This window comes from Lissotriton vulgaris, chromosome 2_1, assembly GCF_964263255.1.
Source record: "Lissotriton vulgaris chromosome 2_1, aLisVul1.2, whole genome shotgun sequence".
NCBI classification, from domain to species: domain Eukaryota; kingdom Metazoa; phylum Chordata; class Amphibia; order Caudata; family Salamandridae; genus Lissotriton; species Lissotriton vulgaris.
This window is the reverse complement of record NC_141687.1, coordinates 1526584218-1526604603: the sequence shown is the minus strand read 5'-3', so window position 1 is coordinate 1526604603 and position 20386 is coordinate 1526584218. Positions and strand designations below refer to the sequence as shown.

The 20386-nt window shown below is 44.0% G+C and overlaps 1 protein-coding gene across 7 annotated transcripts in view; it reads left to right on the top strand.

Annotated features, from left to right (window-relative positions):
• Nucleotides 1-20386, top strand: part of USP28 (ubiquitin specific peptidase 28) — a 504161-nt gene that overhangs the window by 79165 nt on the left and 404610 nt on the right. For all 7 annotated transcript variants that reach the window (XM_086957384.1, XM_086957380.1, XM_086957386.1 and 4 more), the window contains exons 4-5: nucleotides 4626-4728; nucleotides 6286-6448. In XM_086957384.1, the coding sequence (XP_086813510.1) occupies nucleotides 4626-4728; nucleotides 6286-6448 (266 nt within the window). The remainder of the gene's footprint in view (nucleotides 1-4625; nucleotides 4729-6285; nucleotides 6449-20386) is intronic.

Here is a 20386-nt window from a genome sequence, read left to right as displayed (position 1 = left end):
TGTTTTGTTATGGTATGCTATGCTTTGTTATGCTGTTTTGCTATGCTATGTTGTGTTTTGTTATGCTTTGTTTTGCTATGCTTTGCAATGCTATGTTTTGTTGTGTTTTTTTATGCTATGCTATGTTTTGTTGTGTTTTGTTATGCTAGGTTTTGTTATGCTATACTTTGTTTTATGTTATGCTATGCTTTATGTTATGCTATGTTTTGTTATGCTATACTTTGTTTTATGTTATGTTTTGCTATGCTTTGTTATGTAATGCTATGCTTTGTTTTGTTATTCTATGTTTTATGTTCTGCTAAGTTTTGTTGTGTTTTGTTATGCCATGCTTTGTTGTGTTTTGCTATGCCATGCTTTGTTTTGTTATGCTATGTTTTGGTTTGCTATCCTATGCTTTGTTTTGTTATGCTATGTTTTGCTATGCTATGTTTTGCTATCCCGTGCTTTTTATGTTATGCTATGTTTTGCTATGCTATGCTGGTGAGGGTGTGTGAGTGTGTGTGAGGGTGAGTGGTTGTTAGGGTGAGGGGTTGTGAGGGTGAGTGAGGGTGTGTGAGGGTGAGGGTCTGTGAGGGTGAGGGTCTGTGAGGGTGAGGGTCTGTGAGGGTGAGGGTCTGTGAGGGTGAGGGTCTGTGAGGGTGAGGGTGTGAGACGGTGTGTGAGACGGTGTGTAAGGGGGTAAGGGTGGGGGGGTGTGAGGGTGAGGTTGAGTGGGTTGTGAGGTTGAGGGTGTGAGGGTGAGTGAGGGTGAGGGTGTGTGAAGGTGGTGTCCCGGTGTCAGAGAGAGCAGATAATCCTGGAATACCATAAAGGAGTGATTGGAACTTGGCACGTGGGCCTTGGAGTTTAACCCAGGGGAGGCCAGCATTTTCTTCAAACCTGAGGCGGGATTGCAGATGACCCTCTCATGCAAATAATGCTAATTCAGCTCATTATATGTAAATTGCCTCTGCTGTAAGTTAGCATACGCCAGACATTTGCTGTGGGTGTCCTGAAAATGTGACATGCCTGTTGCCTTTGCGTGGAGATCTTGAAAACAAAGCATGGGGCTTGTCCTTGTCACAGAGATCTCCCAAATTTTCATAGGCCTTGCCATCACTGGGTGTCCTCTAAATGTGGCAATCATCTGGTTCTCTGTGGGGAGCCTGCCATGCCCTTGCACCAGCAGTCGGACAGACACTGGCGGTCAGTGCCCTACAGAAAACGAGAGTGGTGTTTTACTGGGAGGAGGGAAAGCTGCATTATTCTGATTTGTGAGAAACTGTTTCAAAGTTATGTAGCCTTCGATGAAAATGAGTAGCCGCCCGTCCATTGAAGCTAAAAATATTGTTAGCCACTCCCTTCTGCGTTTCCTTGGTGAGTGTTCTGCGTTTTAGCAAATGCATAAGATGGGAGAAAGAAGCTGGATTGCGGTGACTCTCTCTTCATCTGCCTCTGTATAGCTTCTGACCTTTCACATCTGTGACTTGTCACCGGAAGTGACTTCCATGGGTAGCTAATACTTCCGGTGGCTTAGTAGACTAATAGGTCCACTGTAGGGGCCTGTCTTTTGCCACATGGCCACTGGATCAAATTCCAGCCAGTGCACTCAGCCTTTGCTCCTACTAAGGTCGATAACATGAGTACAATTGAGTTGGGTGAAATGAATATCTGTTGTTCAGCGCCAAGATGCCCTTCTGGGTGAACGTGCGCTTACAAATAAATATGTGTTGTTAATACTTCCAGTCACGTGCATTAGAGTAGATTTATGTTTCCAGGGGCCACACGTGAAATGACTAGAGGCTTGTTTCCTATAAAAGAGTGGAGTCCACGCCCTCCGAATGAGGGTAGACGTATCACTGGGTTACCAACCACTCAGTGGATCACAGCGTAGGCTGCCAGTTAAAAGTGTAAAATGCAGACATACCTGGCTCAACCTTTCAATCCTCTGAGACTGTTAAAATGAGTACCCCTCAGTTGACTAACAGTAGACCGTATGCTTAGCCTCCAGTAATAGATTCCGCTTGTGCTGCCTGATGGATTGTAGATTAATAAGTCTCACATTGTAATGTGGGTGCGCCCGGTGAGCGTGTGTCCCGCCGCGCTGCACTCAGCCTTTCCTCCTACTAAGGTCGATAACATGAGTACAATTGGGTTGGGTGAAATGAATATCTGTTATTCAGTGCCAAGATGCCCTTCTGGGTGAACGTGCTCTTACAATGTAAAACAACAGTTTATCATGGTAGGGGGGAGGAAGAGGCAGGCTACAGGAAGGGTGGGAGGGAACGAACATATGGGGTGTGAGCGATAATGAAAGTAAGAGGGGGAGCAGGAAGTGAGGCCGAGCGCGCGCTGGCGAAAGCTGTCCAGATGCCAGCTTCGCGCTTGAATGCCTCGCATGCACTGGCCATAATCCGCATTCCAGAGGTCTTTGGTAGACTTTTCTTTTCCCCTTGCTATATCTCTTGCCAGCAATACGCAAGCACATTGGTAGGCGAAACCTAAAAGGGACATTTCTAGCCGTCAGCCAGCGTTGCTATTTTGAATGCTGTACTTTTCAGTGTTTATTTGGAGAATCTGACATTAGTAGACATAAGTAGGCTTTTAGCGTCTCTTCTTCACAGTCAAAGAAAGAGTTAATGTATTAGGGTGAATAAGCTGAGGACACTGCAATGAAGAGGGATGAAATTCCAATTTAGGTTGAAGGCCCAACATTGAAAGTTAAAAAGCCAAAAGTCAAAAGAGAAAGTAAGAAACATAGTCTAAAATTAATTGCAGAATATGCGATTGTTAATTTATTTTAATTTTAACTTAAAAAAAGAAAACATTGTCCCTGCCTTTTTACACTATTTCCATCAGTTACCTATGCTGTAAAGTACCATAACAACCCCCGTGCAGTCTACACCTAACCAAAATAATAAACTCAAGCCTAACCCCTACTCCAAGGCCTAACATTACTCTTGCTGTACCTTTAAGGTAAACCGTGCTCTAACTTAAGTGCTAACGCTTATTTCATCCTTTATCCTAACCCTAAACAACTCTCTTTCCCTAACGCAAGCCATTTCTCTAACAATAACTAAATACACTGTAAAGCTTTTTAACATTTTTTAAATTTCTCTTGAACTATTTTTAACTGCAACGCCTACAGATTAGCCATAGCTTTAGACGGCAGTACTCTACAGTCTATGCAAAGCATTTATATCTACAGCCACACATGCCTCGAACTGATTATGTTACTTACCCTGTAAGCATCTGTTCTTGGCATGCAGTGCTGTAGATTCACATGTGCCCACTCTCCTCTCCGGACACCTACAGCCATTGCAGTTCCTTTATGTTTTTTATATGCATGGACATCTCTTTACTTACTTACATTGCACTCCATTCTCACCCGCCTGCAATCATTTTTTTTAACAATGTAGTCGAGGCCCATGCACAATTTACCATTAGGAAGAGTTACTCTACCTTGTGACTCGAAAGACTTCTTCAAAGGAAAAAAACTTGCACTCATCCGGACCCAACACTAGATGGCAGGAGTTTGCAAAGCATATGAATCTACAGCAGTACATGCCAAGAACAGATGCTTACAGGGTAGCATACTCCTTGCATGGTTGGAAGATGGCACTTAAGTCTCCTTGTTATTTTTTCACAGAATACCTTCAGTAATGTCGAAGAAATTGAGTTGACTAAACCTTGTAATTAATTCCGTTAAAAATTCATTTAGTGATGTAAAAAAATGAGCTAAAACACCTTATTTTATATAGAATAAATCCTTTATTGAGGACAGTTACTGCATTGGTACCCCAATAGTCTACACAAGTAATAATTTAATCAAGACATGTTTCACCAGTGGCAACTCGCAGCATGGTCTTTCTCTAGGAATGTAATCACGTTTTGTTAGATCGGAGTCTGGTTTAAGCTTCAAGGGTACGTAATGCAGTCTTGTTTAAGTTGCTGTTGTCCTTGGTTCTACCCAAAAAGTCAGAATAAGCACACTATGAAATGGGAGAGAAAAGAATTGGTATGTTTTGTAATGCTTCCATCACTTTATTACACGTAGCAACCCTACATTTTGGGCTGTTTAGTCATCATTCTTGTTACCTGTTAATGTATAGAGTAATACTCGAATTCTGTGACCTAAAAAAGTATTGCTTTATTGACCAAGGTATTTGTACCTCTAGACCTTTTAACTAAAGTGTAAAAATAAAAGTGCATTTGTCTGAATATTTAACAACATACTTTCAAAAGTTTAAACAATAACAAGCAAGACTGTCTTTCTGAAGACATGTAATGGAGGTTGTATTAATGATCCAATCAAACTTTAGAATGTAACTTGCCGTACATGGTTTAATATTGTTTCTTTGAAAATTAATATCTTTTTGATAGACTTGCTTTTATACCAACTGCATAGTCTGTATGAAATGCTCAGTGTAGTGTATTTTTAAACTCAAATTAGTTTCATTTCATTTCTAAGAATTCCAACATAAGATGCTAAAATAAAATGGCATTCATTTGTAAAATAACTAAAATAAATGTTGAAAGTTAAAAATAATTGTAGGAATTCATACTTTCAAGGGGGTCCTATTCTGGGTGAGATGCGTTGTGATTTAATTAATGTGTGTTAAAATACAGTCTTTGTAATCCTCTAGCTGTGATTGACTTAAAAAATGATAGAGAAGCACTTCAAGCAGCCATCGCTCTTAGTTTACGGGACTCTACAAATCCAGAAGCTGAAGGACGAGACCCTTGCAGGTACATTCACTAGACACTTCTGGGTTAAATTGACATTAGCTTGTGATGTTCTCTCCTTTTGTAAGTCCCGCAGAGTTTTTGCGGTGACTAAGGATGTCTGGTTAATTGAGGCAAATTCATGCAAGGCACTACTAAATTTGTACAGTGAGCTAGTTGATAGGTAGTGGAAGTTACCGGGTGGATATTTTTAATGTGAAGTGGCTTTGATTGGTATAGAGCATGGTTGATCAGCTTTTGTACACCAAAATGTATATGAACAGTGTCGACTTAAGGCCACTACAAATGACTTCGTATTGCTTTGGAAGTGCATTGGATAGGTTATCATGCTTTCATGATCTGATGTTGGAGAGACCTAAAGTGCTGTTGAATGTAGAGGAGTTGGATATTAAAAATTATGATCTGATGTTGGCGAGACCGAAGGTGCTGTTGAATGTAGGGGAGTTGAATATTACAAACTATAATGTGAAAGTAAATGGAAGAAAGCAGCAAATGTAACCATTCTCTAATTGCCCTTCATCCAATGCAAAATATCATGAAAAATCCATTTGCAGTTACAGATCTTTAGTTGTAGGTTTGGAAGAACTGACAGATAAACCTTGCCTGCGGGTCTCACTCACAAGCATAACTAGCAAGTATCTGGAAGACTGTGAAAACGATTAGGAATATGATGGGGCCAAATGGGAGATTTGGTTTTGCTTTTCACCCCCAGACTTGCAATGTGGAGTGATCATCTGCAGAGAGAGTCGTCTTTGCCTCAGCTAACCATTGATGTGTGGGAAATCTTTATGCTTGATCGAGACACATAAAAAGGTGGACATTTCTTGATACTTGTAACCTGTTGGTGGTTATCTGAAAGCGCTTAGAGACCAACAACACTTGGAGATTGGCAATATCTCAAAGCACTGAAAAATTGAAGGCATCACTTTATAATTTGAGGAGGAACTTGAGGCAATGAGGGTGGGAGGATCTTCTTAGGAAGCATCCTACTGTGATTGAGACTGAGCGACTGCTCTTTGTAACCTTAAGATATGAACTGGGTAAAGGGTGTGGTAAACTGCAGTCACAGGTTACCTCTTCTTTCAGAATAAAAGGCAAAGTAAAGCAGGCACACAATAGCCTTTTGGTATAAGGATAACCTGGCAAGACGATAGCAGCCAGCAGTTGAATCAGTGTTCTGCATGGTGGTTGCAGTTGCATAGAAGGGCGCATTTTGTCTTTCACAGCAGTAGAGGCGCTTTGCAGTAGATAATTGGCCAGCCTCCTATAACTATACAGAGCCTCTGAGTACCATATAAGAGTGTCTGACTGACAGGGGGATTTGGATTTTGGAAGAACAACAGATTCTGGTTGACTTGCTCACAGGCTTTCTGTCCAATGTTGCTACATTTTCGTCACCACTTTTAGATGTTGGAAAAATTGTTATAACATAACATGCTTTTAAATTGTCCAGTTGCGGTCTCCTCCAATTTTCCCAACACTCGTCCAAGAGAGCAAAACAGTTTTTTCCCTCTATTTCGGCCAACTTAGATGTTTTACCTTTGTTTGTTTCTGCGGCAGGACCTATGAGTCTGAAATCAATGAAAGTAAAAGCCGCTCCAAAAGGAAACGCTGCGAAGTGTGGAGAGATCATCCAAACCCAAACGAGTGGAGGAGAGTGGACAACTGGCCAGTTGGGATGAAGAATATCGGTAACACGTGCTGGTTTAGTGCAGTTATACAGGTTGGTAGAAATCAGACTTGGTAGCATCAGCTGCAAGTCCTTTTTTGTGCATTATTCTCCTTGTGAGGAATGACCACTGGTGAAACGCCACTTGGTTGTCCTCTGCTATATCACTCTTCTGTTTGCTATTTTAAAATTGTGCTTCTCTCTTAACCTGTACTATTCTCACTGTTATATTTCTGTTTTGTTTGTAGGATCCAACTTTGTCATGTCTACCCATATTGTACTTAGTTGATGTTGCGTAATCTATTTCCACAGTCTTGTTTTTATTCTTTTCCCACATATTGTTGAACTAGACCGCTTTTCTCACATTGCCCGTAACCTTATTTCCTGTGTTCAACCAGCTTTGCATCCCCTCATGATGCTTCGTTCCATCTGTAGAGCTACCCACTTCTCTTGCACCTTTGTCTTTAATATCTTAACCCACGACTGGCTTATATTTATGTCCTCACTTTTCCAGAAGCAGCAGTGGTATGAAGTTTGGTCCTTGTGGACTGATCCATTCCAGACTTTCAGGATTCCTAATTTGATTAATTGTTTGAAGGTTTGACCCATATGGATACCTAAAACAATTGTATAGACCCGGCCTTCTTTGAAGTAAGAAACACTTGTATATGTCTGTTGCCTAGTACTACCTTATCAGCTTTTTCTAAGTTATGTTGCCATTACCTAAATGTGCCATGAACTTATCCTGAAAGATTTACTCTTCTAATTGATATCCTAGCTATTTGGTCGCAAGAACAACCTCTACCTCATTGCATGTTGACCTAATGTTCCAATTGATTTAATAGTTTTTCGATGTAGTGGCGGTGCACTGGTTTGACTGCTTGTAAGTAACATATTTTGAAAACTGGGGCTATTTGTACCTGTGAAGATTATTGTATTTATTTAGCTACAGTCTCTATCAGTTTTTTTCAGGCTGTGTATGGTAGCTATTAATTTCAGAGTGGTGATAAGTGGATTTGGGTTTCTTCTTCGAGACACTGAAGGTCTGTCTTCTTTTGGAATTGAAAATCTGATTTTTCCTTGTTTTATCGTGACGGTAATGATAATTGCAAAGTTCGGGTTTCTTAGCGATTTATACTATTGACTTGATTTTTCCAGTTGTGTTGTACGATGCCAACACAATAACTTGTATGTGAGTTCAGTTTTGCTTTATTAAACTTAAAGCGTTTATGAGAGCTGCTCAAAGGACAAAATTGTGAAAAATTTAGTTTTTTGTAATGAAATGAAAAGAAATGGGCTGAGAGAAGCCAAAAACACAGTAAATGGTATAAATTAGACCTGGGCGGAATTTTAATTACGGCGGAGTAATCTGAATCATTTTGGTAATTCTGCGTTACTCTATAGCACGGAATTACCGATAATACCACTATTACACCCCTTTGCGTAATTAAGAGTAATTTGAGTGAAAATAGTCCTACTGCGAGAACACATTTAGTGAGTGTGAAGAACTGCTCACGCTGCTGTTTATGTGCTATTGCAGGTAGCATTTTTTTTTCTTTCTTTATCATTTGCAAAAAAAAAGAAACCCAGAAACTACACATTGCAAGAAATTCACAATACTTGGCACTCCAATGAAATAGGCAAAATAAATAGGTGGGGGCGGTAGCAATATGAAGGAAATGAGATAGCAAGGAGGCAAATACTCATAAAAACACAAGGGGCTTTAAAGAAATACATCACATCAGAGCGACGCAATTCAGATGATGAACAGTCTGCACAATTGTTCATAGCACCAGATGTGGGACATATCTATCAGCTAGGCGGGTTTAGTGGGGAGGGTATTACTGCCCCAATGTAACGCCACCTTTCTTTTGGCCAGAAGTAGCGCAATTGCAGTGAAGCACCGTACTGGAAGGGGTATGGGTTTAACATAACGAGTCAGGCCATCAGTGAGTCTGGGTTAGGTGTTTGTTCAATCATGAGAGATAACATAGAGTAAACCTCCCTCTGAAAGGAACGGATCACTGCACAATTCCAGGATAAATGTGCAAAATCGTCTTACTCTGCTTTTCATTTGGGGCATTGGTGCAGCCTAGTGGTGTCAAACTGAGCCAGGGCCTTTGGGGTCAAGTATGCCCAATGAAGAAATTTGCAGTGTAGTAAACTACATACATACAGGAAAGCCCTAGATGGAATGACTTAAAATTGAGAATAACTGGAAGGGTGAACCTATATAAAACTTCTGGCTCATAGGTAAAAAGTGTTGAAAGTAGAACTTCTATAATGTTATGAAAGAAATGTGCTGGTAGAAGTAGGAAAATGTACAGAATGGCGGAAACATATGCACTCTCAAGGAATGCCTTTAGAAAAAGAAAAAAATAAATTCCAGAAAAGCAGAAACTGGTGGAATGATTAAAGGAGACAATCCGAGAGATGGTAAACACGCTGTGCTCCACAGGAGGGGCAAAGACTAGATGAACAGGGTAAAACAAATAAAGCCATAATAGAAATCCAGAAAATAGTGACAAAACAAAAAGCCAATGGAAAGCAATGGGTGGAGTTGCTTTCCAGGTCAGTTTTTAACATCCTTCTAATACGTCTCTCTTACCAGACAATTGTGCTGTCTGGCCGGCTTCAACATAAAAAGTACGTTTGCTAGCAGAGTGGCACTTCACATGTTACTGGGAATGGGTCGGTGGCAGTTCTGCCGCCTGCTTTTCTGTGCTTGTGAGCAAATAAAAAAGAATCATTTTGTTGCCCTTGGTGAGGCCGTTGCTGTGCCAGAGAAATGCTTTCGGAATATGTTGTTATGCAGACTATTTAAGTCTCTTGATAGAGGGGTGTTGGATGGAGTTTGGTTTTTTGAGGTTGTAATCTATGGCCATAAGGCTCCTTTATTGTGAATGCGGCTCTTGTGGTTTTCCTTTCTTTCATTCTGTACTTTTATATAACCGGTATGAAAATGTTATATTGGTTTGGCTTTTAAAAAAAAAATCTTGTAATAAATCCTTAAAGGCATGTTTGGATACGTTTTAATTTGTGTTTTACCTTCACTTTGGTTTGATACTAAGCAACTTCATTTTGAGTGTCCAGTGTTGGTCCATGAGACAGGATCAGAGTCAGAGTTTTGAGATAACCTCAGACTGTGAAACTGATTTTCATTTAGATTTATTCAGTGTACGTTTAACTTTTGTGAATATCCTTAAAATCTGGCTGGAGCTGGGCCCACTCGACCTACGTTAGATCCCACTGATCTAAACAAATGTTCCTTTCCTGTAATATGTGCCTATTTTCTTGCTTTCCATATTAATGCACAGCAGAGCTTGAAATACTCATTGTCAAAACTTTGCAGACCTTCTGCCTCTAATGATAGTTTGTATGCAAGCTAAAGACTCACTTGTCACTCATTACATTCTATAAAAGGCTATGTGGTCTCATTCTACCACATGTCAACTCTGCCTCACAGGTCTACAAGAAACTGCCCGGATTGCTTGAAAGCAGTCTTTCAGGATGCCTCCATCTCATGAAAGAGGAGCAACAAAATACTAAACCACCTCAACTCTGACCCACTTACACTAGCTCCCTCTGCATGCCCAAAGTGTTTTCAAAATGTATTGCCTATTTCACAAGATTACGTCTATAAAAAAAGCCACCATACTGATTGACCATAACTTGAATAGATCCCACACTGGAAGGAGCAACTCTTTAGCAGTGGTGCTGAATCCTTGTCCCTCTAGTTTCAGTAAACCACCACAAGCAGTGACCCCAGACCCTTAAAACACCATGTAGCTTTTATGCCACCCTGTCTGTTGGGCTCTAAACAGGATCTGGAAACACTGGTTCTAAAGCTCAAGCTAAAGGGAAATTAACTTGTCATTGGACATGCACTAGTAAAATGTATAACCACTTGTCCACTTGATGGACGTTTAAATATACTCCAGAAATATATGTTTGATGACGTATGTGGCTGTAGATACACATGCTCTGCATACTCCTGCCATCTAGTTTGTGATAGAAATGTGGTATCTGGTTGGCTAGGGTATGCAGGAAGAACGCACCAGTCTAGTCGGGGTAAGGGAGTTACACAACCAAGATAACCCCCGCTCACCCCCTTGGTAGCTTGGCAGAGCAGACAGGCTTATTCCAGAGGCAATGTGTAAAGCATATTTATATATGTATGTATGTATGTGTGTGTATATATATATATATATATATATATATATATATATATATATATATATATATATATATATATATCCATATATATCCTACTGGCGTTCGCCAGTAGGTATATATAGTTAGGATTTTTTTGAATAGGGATTTCTGAAAATTCTATGTTGAATAACTTTGGCGTTGATGGACGGAATTGGCAGAAATTTTCAGGAAAATGGCACATTTTGTTTGAGCGTCCCCTGAAAGTTTGGGGGGGGGTTTTGTCAGGCGGGGGCCGAGAAAAAAGGGGGGTCCCAAAACGTGTTTTTAACATTGAGTTTTCCATAGGGCGGTTGGACTCACTTTTAGCTCAAACGGCTGAATGGATTTCCACAAAACTTGGCAAAATTGTAGGGACTGGTAGCCCGATGTGCCTTTGCTATGTCTCAAGATATATGCTCCAGTGGTTTTTACGAAAATTAACTTTGAAAAATATATATTGGGCTACATTGGGCTACATATATGTTAGAGCCCAAATGTAGCCCAAAGATGGCCACCAGAGACAAAAAAAAACAAATGTAGCCCAAATATCAGCCAGATGTAGCCCAACTATAGCCCAGTGACAGAATGTCCCAGAGTGTTCTAAAGAACAACTAGAGCGCTAACAGTCTTACTTATGACAAAGTATGGCACACCTGAAGCCATCTTGATTGGAATAAAGTGGTAACACTTAATACATTTAATTTGAAAAGGAACAAAATGAGGGGTTTAATTTTCCCATAGAAATGTTATTTATATTTATATATATATATATATATATATATATATATATATATATATATATATATATATATATATATATATATATATATATATATATATATTCACTGAAAAAACCATAGGTTATAGACCATATATAGTTAGGAATTAGCATTTACAAAACCTTATTTTACTCACGCAAAACCATTGAAATTCTCATATATAGTTAGTTGCACTAACTATATATCGCGCACCCGTAATCCACTGCTCATCATGTCACATATTACATCATTCATGACATGGTCAGTGACATCACTGATGACATCTCAAATGACATCACTGATCACAACATCCAGTGACTGTATGTTTCTGTAAAGTTAAAATATGTCTTGCATATTGAAGAATGAGTGGATGTATAAGTGTCTGGATGAAGGATTTAGTAGGTGCATGACTGACTATGAGTGAGTGATTAAATGTGTCTCACTGAGTACATGGGTTAGTGACTAAACTGTCTTAATTTGTGCATCATTATGTCTGTTGTTCTGTAAACTGCTGCATGTGTTGATCAGTAGCTATATGAGTAACTATATGGGTTATTGATTGGTTGCCCAAGTATTTGTATGGGAGACTGAGTGTGTGTGTGGGTGGCTGGGAGGTGTATGACTCTGTGCATAGATGTGTGAGCAGTTGATTCACTAGATGTATGGGTTCAAAAGTGCATGTGGAAACCGCTGTATGGGCGGTTGACTGTCTGCATGAGTGTATTGGTGATTGAATGGATTTCTCAGTGCTACATGTCAAAGTAAGTACATATGTAAAACACAGTACATGTGAGAGTTGACATATATAAATAACTGTGCAAAAGAGCCAGTGAATGTGTGAGTGGCTGTATGGATCATTGTGAACTTGTATCAGGGATTGTATAAGAGAGTAAATATGTGTTAGTATATGTTTGAATAAGTAAGGTGTGTATAACTGTATAGTTGAGGAAATGGAGGTGTGATTGATTCTTTGCATGACTGACTAGGTGTGTGAGTAACTCCATGGATGAATGACAGTCTGTGAGTGTCTGTTTACATTGAGTGTATCTAAGGTTATATTAGAGTCTGAAGAGGTTCATCGTATTATCACATGAATGATGTCATCAGTGATGTGATCAGTAATGTCAAATGAGATGTCATCAGTGATGTCATCAGTGATGTCATTTGAGATGTCATCAGTGATGTCATCAGCGAGGTCATCAGTGATGTCACTGACCATGTCATGAATGATGTAATATGTGACATGATCAGCAGTGGATTGCGGGTGCGCGATATATAGTTAGTGCAACTAACTATATATGCAAATTTCAATGGCGTTGTGTGAGTAAAATAAGGTTTTGTAAATGCTAATTTCTAACTTATATGGTCTATAACCTATGGTTTTTCTGAAAAAAAAAAAATATATATATATATAATATATATATTCCAAGGATAATCCGATGTGGCGCAGAGTTTTCAAACAGCTGCAAAAACGGACTCGAACCCAAAATTTAGTGCAAAGATGGTGATTTATTCAGCAAGTGGTGTTCCCATAGTCATCACGACGCGTTTCGCGCTTCACAGAGCGCTTGATCACATGATATACACATACACACTACTAGGCACAGGCACACACACACACACACTACTAGGCACACGCACACACACTACTAGGCACACACACACACACACACTACTAGGCACACGCACACACACTACTAGGCACACGCACACACACTACTAGGCACGCACACATACACACACTACTAGGCACGCACACATACACACACTACTAGGCACACGCACACACACACACACTACTAGGCACACACACACACACACACACACTACTAGGCACACACACACACACACACACACACACACACACACACACACTACTAGGCACACACACACACACACACACACACACACACTACTAGGCACACGCACACTACTAGGCACACCACAAAAAGAAACTGCACACAAGGTTACAAGGTTATATTAAAAAAATTCTTTGTTTTCATACATAAAACACATTAGACCATAAATCACTTTGTAGCATGTAAAACACATTAGTCTAAATCACTTAAATCACTGCGCCACTAGGCGCTTGTCATAAAGATGCATATGAAGCAAAAGATCACCATTACATGAATTATTGTGCCGTAGGGCAGTTTGTCATAACCTCATGTGCATCATGACCACTTTGCCACCATTAGTGCAGTAAATCATTTACTTAAAAGTCCTGGAAGTCCTGAAAACATTATGGCAATGTTAGACCTGTCAGCCATAGGGTGGTCTTTCCCTATTTTTTTCACCCTTGCCTCATTTTTCCCACCTTCTTTTTTGTTGGCCTTAGGTCTCCGAGCACCTTCCCATTGCTAATCAATGCTAAGGTGCAGGTGCTCTCTTCCCCCAACATGGCTGCCACAGGCCCCTGCTACTGCAGCACGGTCTTTTTAGTCGCACTCTAGTTGCCAGGAGCTGGCTGGAACCCTTAAACATTGTTGCCATACCAGCCTGCCTTGCCTGCCCATAGCTAGACTAGGGAAGCTCCTGGAACCCTCTAGAATAGGGGCGGAGTCTCCTTTTGCCGCCTTAGAGGGTGGTCACCTGACCTGGGCATATATAAAAAAAGGAGGGAAAGTTTTTAGTCAGTTGGGGCATCACTGACCTGGGGGACCCTACGCAGGAGACTTAGGCAGTAGGGCCTAGTCAGGAACCTATACCACTGGGGGTGACAGGGTTTAGGCGCTGCCCACCAAGCTGTGTGAGGAACACTGAACTAGCCCACGGATCTGGCCCGGCGGGAGGTGAACCCAGGGACCACCTGCAGTGACCTGCTGAGGAATCCTGTCAGCAGCCTTCAACTCAAACCCCCCCCTCAAGAAACTCTCTACAATGGGCGTAGGAACCATCTAGCGCCAAGAAGACCTAACTACCCACAGGACTGCTGGGGGATCAACCAGGTATTGGCACTGTGTCACCCCCTGCGCTCCCTTACTCCACCTGGACCCCTTTGCTGATCTGCCACTGTCGTGTGGTCTGTCCTGCCCTGCCTGAACTGCTAATCTGCCCAAAACTGAACCGAACTGTGCTGCTCCTCAACGCTCCCCTGCTGTGCCCTGAGCAGCGCTGTGAGCCTAAAGACTGTTGCTGCCTGAAGCGCTGTAACCTGCTGACTGCCCCTAGCGCTATATCTACCCAGCGCTGTGGCCCCAAGACCTGCCGTCGCGCATACTAGCGCTGTGTGTGTGTGTCCTGGAGCGCTGCCCCCTCGAAGCGCTATCTGCCCCCACTCACCACTGCAGCCCAGGTCGTCCGTGCAGCTGAGGCTGCCCTGTTAGGCACTGTGATTTGCCCCTAGGCGGCCCTCGGTGCCAGGAGAGGGCCGCCGCTGTGTTGCTGTGGGCCGCGCCCGGCCCTATTGTGTGTAGTCCTTACGGCGGCCCCCGGAGTCTGAGGAAGGCCGCCACCGCAGTCCGCGTAGGGCGCACTAGGTCCGACAACTCCTGAAGCCTCACCCGCCATCACGTGACTGGGGACGTGGCGTCCCTGGCCACGACCCCATCCGGCGCCGCGCAGCGATTGGCTGACGCTGCTGCGCCCACCTGAGCTGCCTGCTGATTGGTTCTCGGGCCGCCCACGTCATCACGGGCCCGGGAACAGAACAACCTTACACCGGAGAGCTCGGGGAGTACCGAGAGCCCTCCACGAGACACCACTTTGCCCCTACTGGTCCCGAGGCTGGAGGAGCCTGACGGAGGCCCGGGACCGGTCCCCCTAACAGCGCGGGCCGAATATGGCCTAACGGAGGGCCGGAGCCCTCCCCTGTAAATCAACCCCCGCAAAGGCCCATGAAGGGCCGAAGAGACCAGGTAACCCCCGGGGGAGGAGGGCGGAAGGCCACAGGAGGCCCCGAGTTCGCCCCTCCCCTGGGGAACCTTGTTGTTGGGCCCTGTTGACCCCAATTAGCCAAAGAAGCCCCCTGAACTGGGTTAAGAATCCGGTAGGCCCCTAGACCCGGGACTAGACGAGTTAACCCCTACCTGGGGTCAAGTTAAATGCCAGCTAATGTAGGCCCTGATGCCTGGTTTATTTTATTTTTTATCAAGGAAGTGCTATTGCCTGATGCATTGTTTATTCCTGTGAAATGGAAATGTCGCTTCCCGAATGAAATGATCATTTATGCCTAATGTGATGCTTGATCTCTGATAAGAAGGTGTTGTCTTGTCCTCCACCCAGAAGGGGCTCCACTGCTGATTAATGTAAAGCTCATCCCAGTTCAGTGACATGGTTATTCCTCAGGAAATGTTTAATGTGGCCTGATGAAATGTTTATTCTTGCATAAGGTACTGTTGACCCAATGCCTACAGTGCTATAATGAAGGAGTTGCTCATTTAATGAAATGGTTATGGTGATACGCTACAGTGAATATTGAAGTGCTCCCCTGATGAAATGCTTTGATGAGTTAATGTATTGAGTAATTGAATACCCCGCATTTTATTCTAGATAAAAGCTATTTGATTTTTACTCAAACTCACTGGTGTGGTCTCAGTCATTGTGTGTGCTGTGTGGTCACTTTACACCTAAGCTTTCCGTTGCCTACCTGCTCTTGCCAGGCTACCCACCGGGGAACTAGTAACCCCAGTTCCTACATTTGATGGCGAGCGGTGGGATTAGAACCTGTGACTATACAGCACCCTCCGATGAGACGGGGAGCGCCACAATTGACTAGACACCTATTGTGCATGCAAGCCTAAGCAATTGACCCCCCACTGTCTAACCCGAGTGTGTAGAGTCCTGGTTTGACCCAATCCTGTTACTTACGTCCTAGTATCGTTCCCTTGATTTATCTGGGTACCCACCTGTCAAAATTGAGTTCCAGCTAGCCGACCTGGAAGAGTACACAGTGGTGCAGCTAACGGAATTTTGTTAGGGGATGGGGGTGCCGGTTGGGCGGAGAGCTGCGAAGGAGGAGCTCCGTACCGCCTTGGGTAAGGGCCCACCCAGAAGGGAGAGGGGATGGGGAACAGGAGGGGCAGGTCACAAGAGGAAGCGGGTGCTCAAGGAGAACTAGATCTACTAAACATAGATGTGACGGAAAATGTGTTGCCAGGAAGACGTTCCAGGACAGGCAGTAGTGGGCCTAGAAGGAGTACGTCGTCACGGGAATATGAGGACAGAAGGGAGGAAAGGCAATTGAAATGGGAACTTGCCAAGCTAGAGCACTAGTGGGAGAGAGAAAGGGAAGATAAAAAGTTCAAATTTGAAGAGAAGAAGCTGGCGCACGAGCTTCAGCTTAAGGAGTTGGAGCTGAGAGCCTTGCAGTTAAGTGCGCCAGGAAGTCCTAATGGTGGCAGCGTACCAGGGGCTCAACACGAGCCTAGGTTTTGGTTACCCAAAGAGGTGCTAGCGAGTTACACTCAGGGGGAAGACATTGCCAAGTGGTTGGAGGTGTATGAGGTGGCCTTGACAGCCCATGGGGTGCCTGAGAGCTACTGGGGAGGTGGCCTGTATAGATGCATACCCCCCCAATGTCAGGGACACTCTCCTGTACCTAGATAAGGCGGACCTGTTCAGGTATCCCCCAGGAAGGAGGGGCTATTTAAAAAGTTTGGCCTCAACCCGAAAGGTATCGCCAGAAGTTCCGTGGCAGCCATAAGCTGTCCACGCAAAATTGGGTAGACTTTTTTGATTATGCCCATAAGGCTCTGGATGGTTGGGTGTGTGGCAGCGAGGTGCATGATTATGAGGGCCTGTACAATTTATTTTTGAGAGAGCACCTCTTGGATAAATGCTTTAAGGAGCTGCGCCAACATCTGGTGGACCGCAAGCTGACTGATCCCTGTGAGCTTGCGGAGGAGGCTGATACTTGGGTTAGCACCCGGGTGTCTCACAAGGGCCCTGGGGGAGATGGCCCGAAAGGCGGACAGGGTTTCCCCCAGAAGAAAGAAGGGGGAGATTAAAAGGAGTTATCATGAGGCCCACAAAACAGACAGTTTGGGAGAGGAGTAGGTATGCCACCTCAGTCCAGTTCCCCGAAGCCCACTTACCCTGACAAGTCAGCAGCCAAGAATTGTCCGGTGCTACGAATGCGGGGAGTTTGGACACTACAAGGGGGATACCCAGTGTCGCAAGAGACCCCCAGCCCCCACAGGTGGCAAGAGTCCTGGGGTGGCTAGAGTAGCACTTGGGATGGAGCTGCCCCTAGATGGGGAAGGGGAGTGGACAGGCCTGACCCTGGTTTCACTCTGGGACAGAGAGATGGTCCAAGTGACGTCCTTACCATCGAACACTGCTAAGTACCAGCAGAGGGTGAAGGTTAACGGGGAGGAGGTGGAGGCTCTGAGGGACACAGGTGCCAGCATGACCACCGTAGTAAGGCAGCTGGTGTCCCCTGAGCAAGTAGTACCTGATGTGTTCCATCGGGCCGTGTCGGCTGACAGCAGTCTGAGCTACTATCCCGTGGCTCAGGTTCCCTTTGAGTGGGGAGGAGTGAAAGGCCTGTTGAGAGTTGCTATAAGCCCAGCCTTGCCTGTGGACTGTCTGCTAGGAAACGACCTGGAACATACCGCCTGGAAGGAAGTGGAGTTTAAGGCCCATACTGAGATGCTCGGGTTACCAGGATGGACTTGCGTGGTCACGATGTCCATGGCTGCCCGTCAAGGAACTCAACCCGGGTTGGAGCCTGGAACTACGGCCCAACCTAATGCCGGTCCAGAGGAGAATGGAGTGGAGGACACACCCCGTGTGATGGATGGGGAGCCCGCGGAGGTAACCCCGGAGTCGGTGGAGGTTGTTCCCGTGGGGGACTTGCCGACCCTTGCCGAATGGCATGTGGAAGGAAGGAAGGAGGGAGGAATTCTGTTGGGTGCAGAAAGAGTGCCCCACGCTTGAAGGCATGCGGCGGCAGGCCGAAGCCCAAGTGACCAATCAGGAGACCGGCAGTTATCACGTGTACTGGGAGGATGGCCTCCTTTACAGTGAACCTAAGGTTCCGGTGCATGGATCTTCGAGGGCCTTAGTGGTCCCCCAATGTTACCGGGCCTTCCTATTGGAATTGGCGCATGAAATTCCTTTGGCTGGATACCAGGGCCAGGACAATACCTTTGCGCGGCTAGTCCCACATTTTTATTGGCCCAGGATGAGAGTTGCCTCTGACACCTACTGCAAGACTTGCCAGGTGAGTGACAAGACTGGGACTAAGGTGAAGGTCCCTTTGGAACTGCTCCCGGTGGTCGAGACCCCTTTTGAGCAGGTCTGAATTGAAATTTTTGGGCCGTTGGACCCTCCGACCTCTGCGGGACACGGTTCATCTTGGTGTTAGTGGACCACGCCACTCGGTACCCAGAGGCTATTTCTCCGAGGACCGTCATTGCACAGGTGGTGGCGAGGGCCCTGATGGGGATTTTTTACCCGAGTGGGATTCCCCAAGGTCGTGGTGTCAGATAGGGGCACGAACTTCATGTCGGCCTACATGCAGGCCATGTGGAAGGACTGCGGAGTGACCTATCGGTTCTCCACTCCTTACCACCCCCAGACTAACGGGCTCGTAGAGCGCTTTAATGGGACTCTGAAGGGGATGCTCCGGAGCCTGCCAGAGGACTTGAGGCGGAAGTGGGACGTCCTCTTCCCTTGCCTGCTGTTTTCTTACCGCGAGGTACCACAGAAGGGAGTCATGTTCAGCCCCTTTGAGCTGCTCTATGGCCACCCCGTTAGGGGGCCCCTCAGCCTTGTCAAGGAGGGGTGGGCGAAGACATCGAAGAAGCTTCCCCGTGATGTCGTCAGCTACATGCTTTTTGAGAAACAAGATGCCAGCCCTACACTTCGTTCTTTTAAAGCTCGTAAATTCAAGCAACAAATCAGTCCTATTTCTGGATTTGTTCGGTACAATTTATTTATACCCTTTACTTTTTCATTTGTTTGTTAGATTTTTTTGCATGAGAAAAACAACACATTGCACATATACATGAATTACACCATTATACATAGAAAAAACATTTAATTCAATACATAATACATTACATATACATTGCACATCTATTTTCCAGCAAATATTTAATCTTTGCGTGGTATTTCGCATATATCATTTAAAGGATAAAGTCACGTTCAAAAGGAGATGAGATTTGACTAAATATATTTATCCTTATTGTAATTAGTCCACCAATTAATTTCTCCTTTTTTGCCGACGCGTTTCGAACTCGTTATCACAATCTACGAGTTCTCATCAGGGCTTTATCACTTTTATTATCTGCAAATTATATGTAGAAGAAAAAACATTAGCGCTAGGTTGGTTTGTGTATCATCCCTTTCATATTACATTATACTGTTTGGTTACAAGTGATATACCCTTGATCTATTTTGTAGCAGGAATCCCGGGTTCACTCTGTATCTCTGCCTTAATTGCACTTTCTGAAAAATAGCAGTATTCCAGATTTAATGATTGCTCAAATACATGGCCGGTAGCCTGACTCTCTTAGCACTCGTTTGCCCTACCTTTAATTCTCTGATGTGTCTGGCTTATCTTTGCTGGAATATCGATTTTCTTGGTTTGTTCTTTTGTTTTGAACAAAGGCACCGAAAGCACACTTGCCTGCGTCTATCTCAATTTCTTGAATGCCCATGCATTGCCTGTTGGTCTGCAGGAGAAAATGTTTATATCACAATGCGTGCCTATTTGATGATCAGATGCCCTGCCCATAGCGGTAAACATGTACCTGTGTTTTAAGTTTGGGGCACGGCGTGCTCTCGCAGACTCTTCGATATGGTGCCGGTTTTCCTATGAGACACAAATAGTTTGTGTCAACATTCATACTTTTAGATCAATGGAACGCGCCTGCCGGAATCAACACATACCTGTGTTCTTTTTTGGGCGTGGCGTGCTCTGCGCTGAATCCCTTTTCGTGATTTCACCATTCGAGGTCTAATCGCAATCCTGTCCGAGAAGATGCGATTAGTGAACGGTTACTAATCCCTTTCTCCACCTTAGCGGTTATCGCATTCTAAGCACCTACCCGGTCTTAGCTTGTTCAGCACAACTACATTCAGTCCGCTTGGT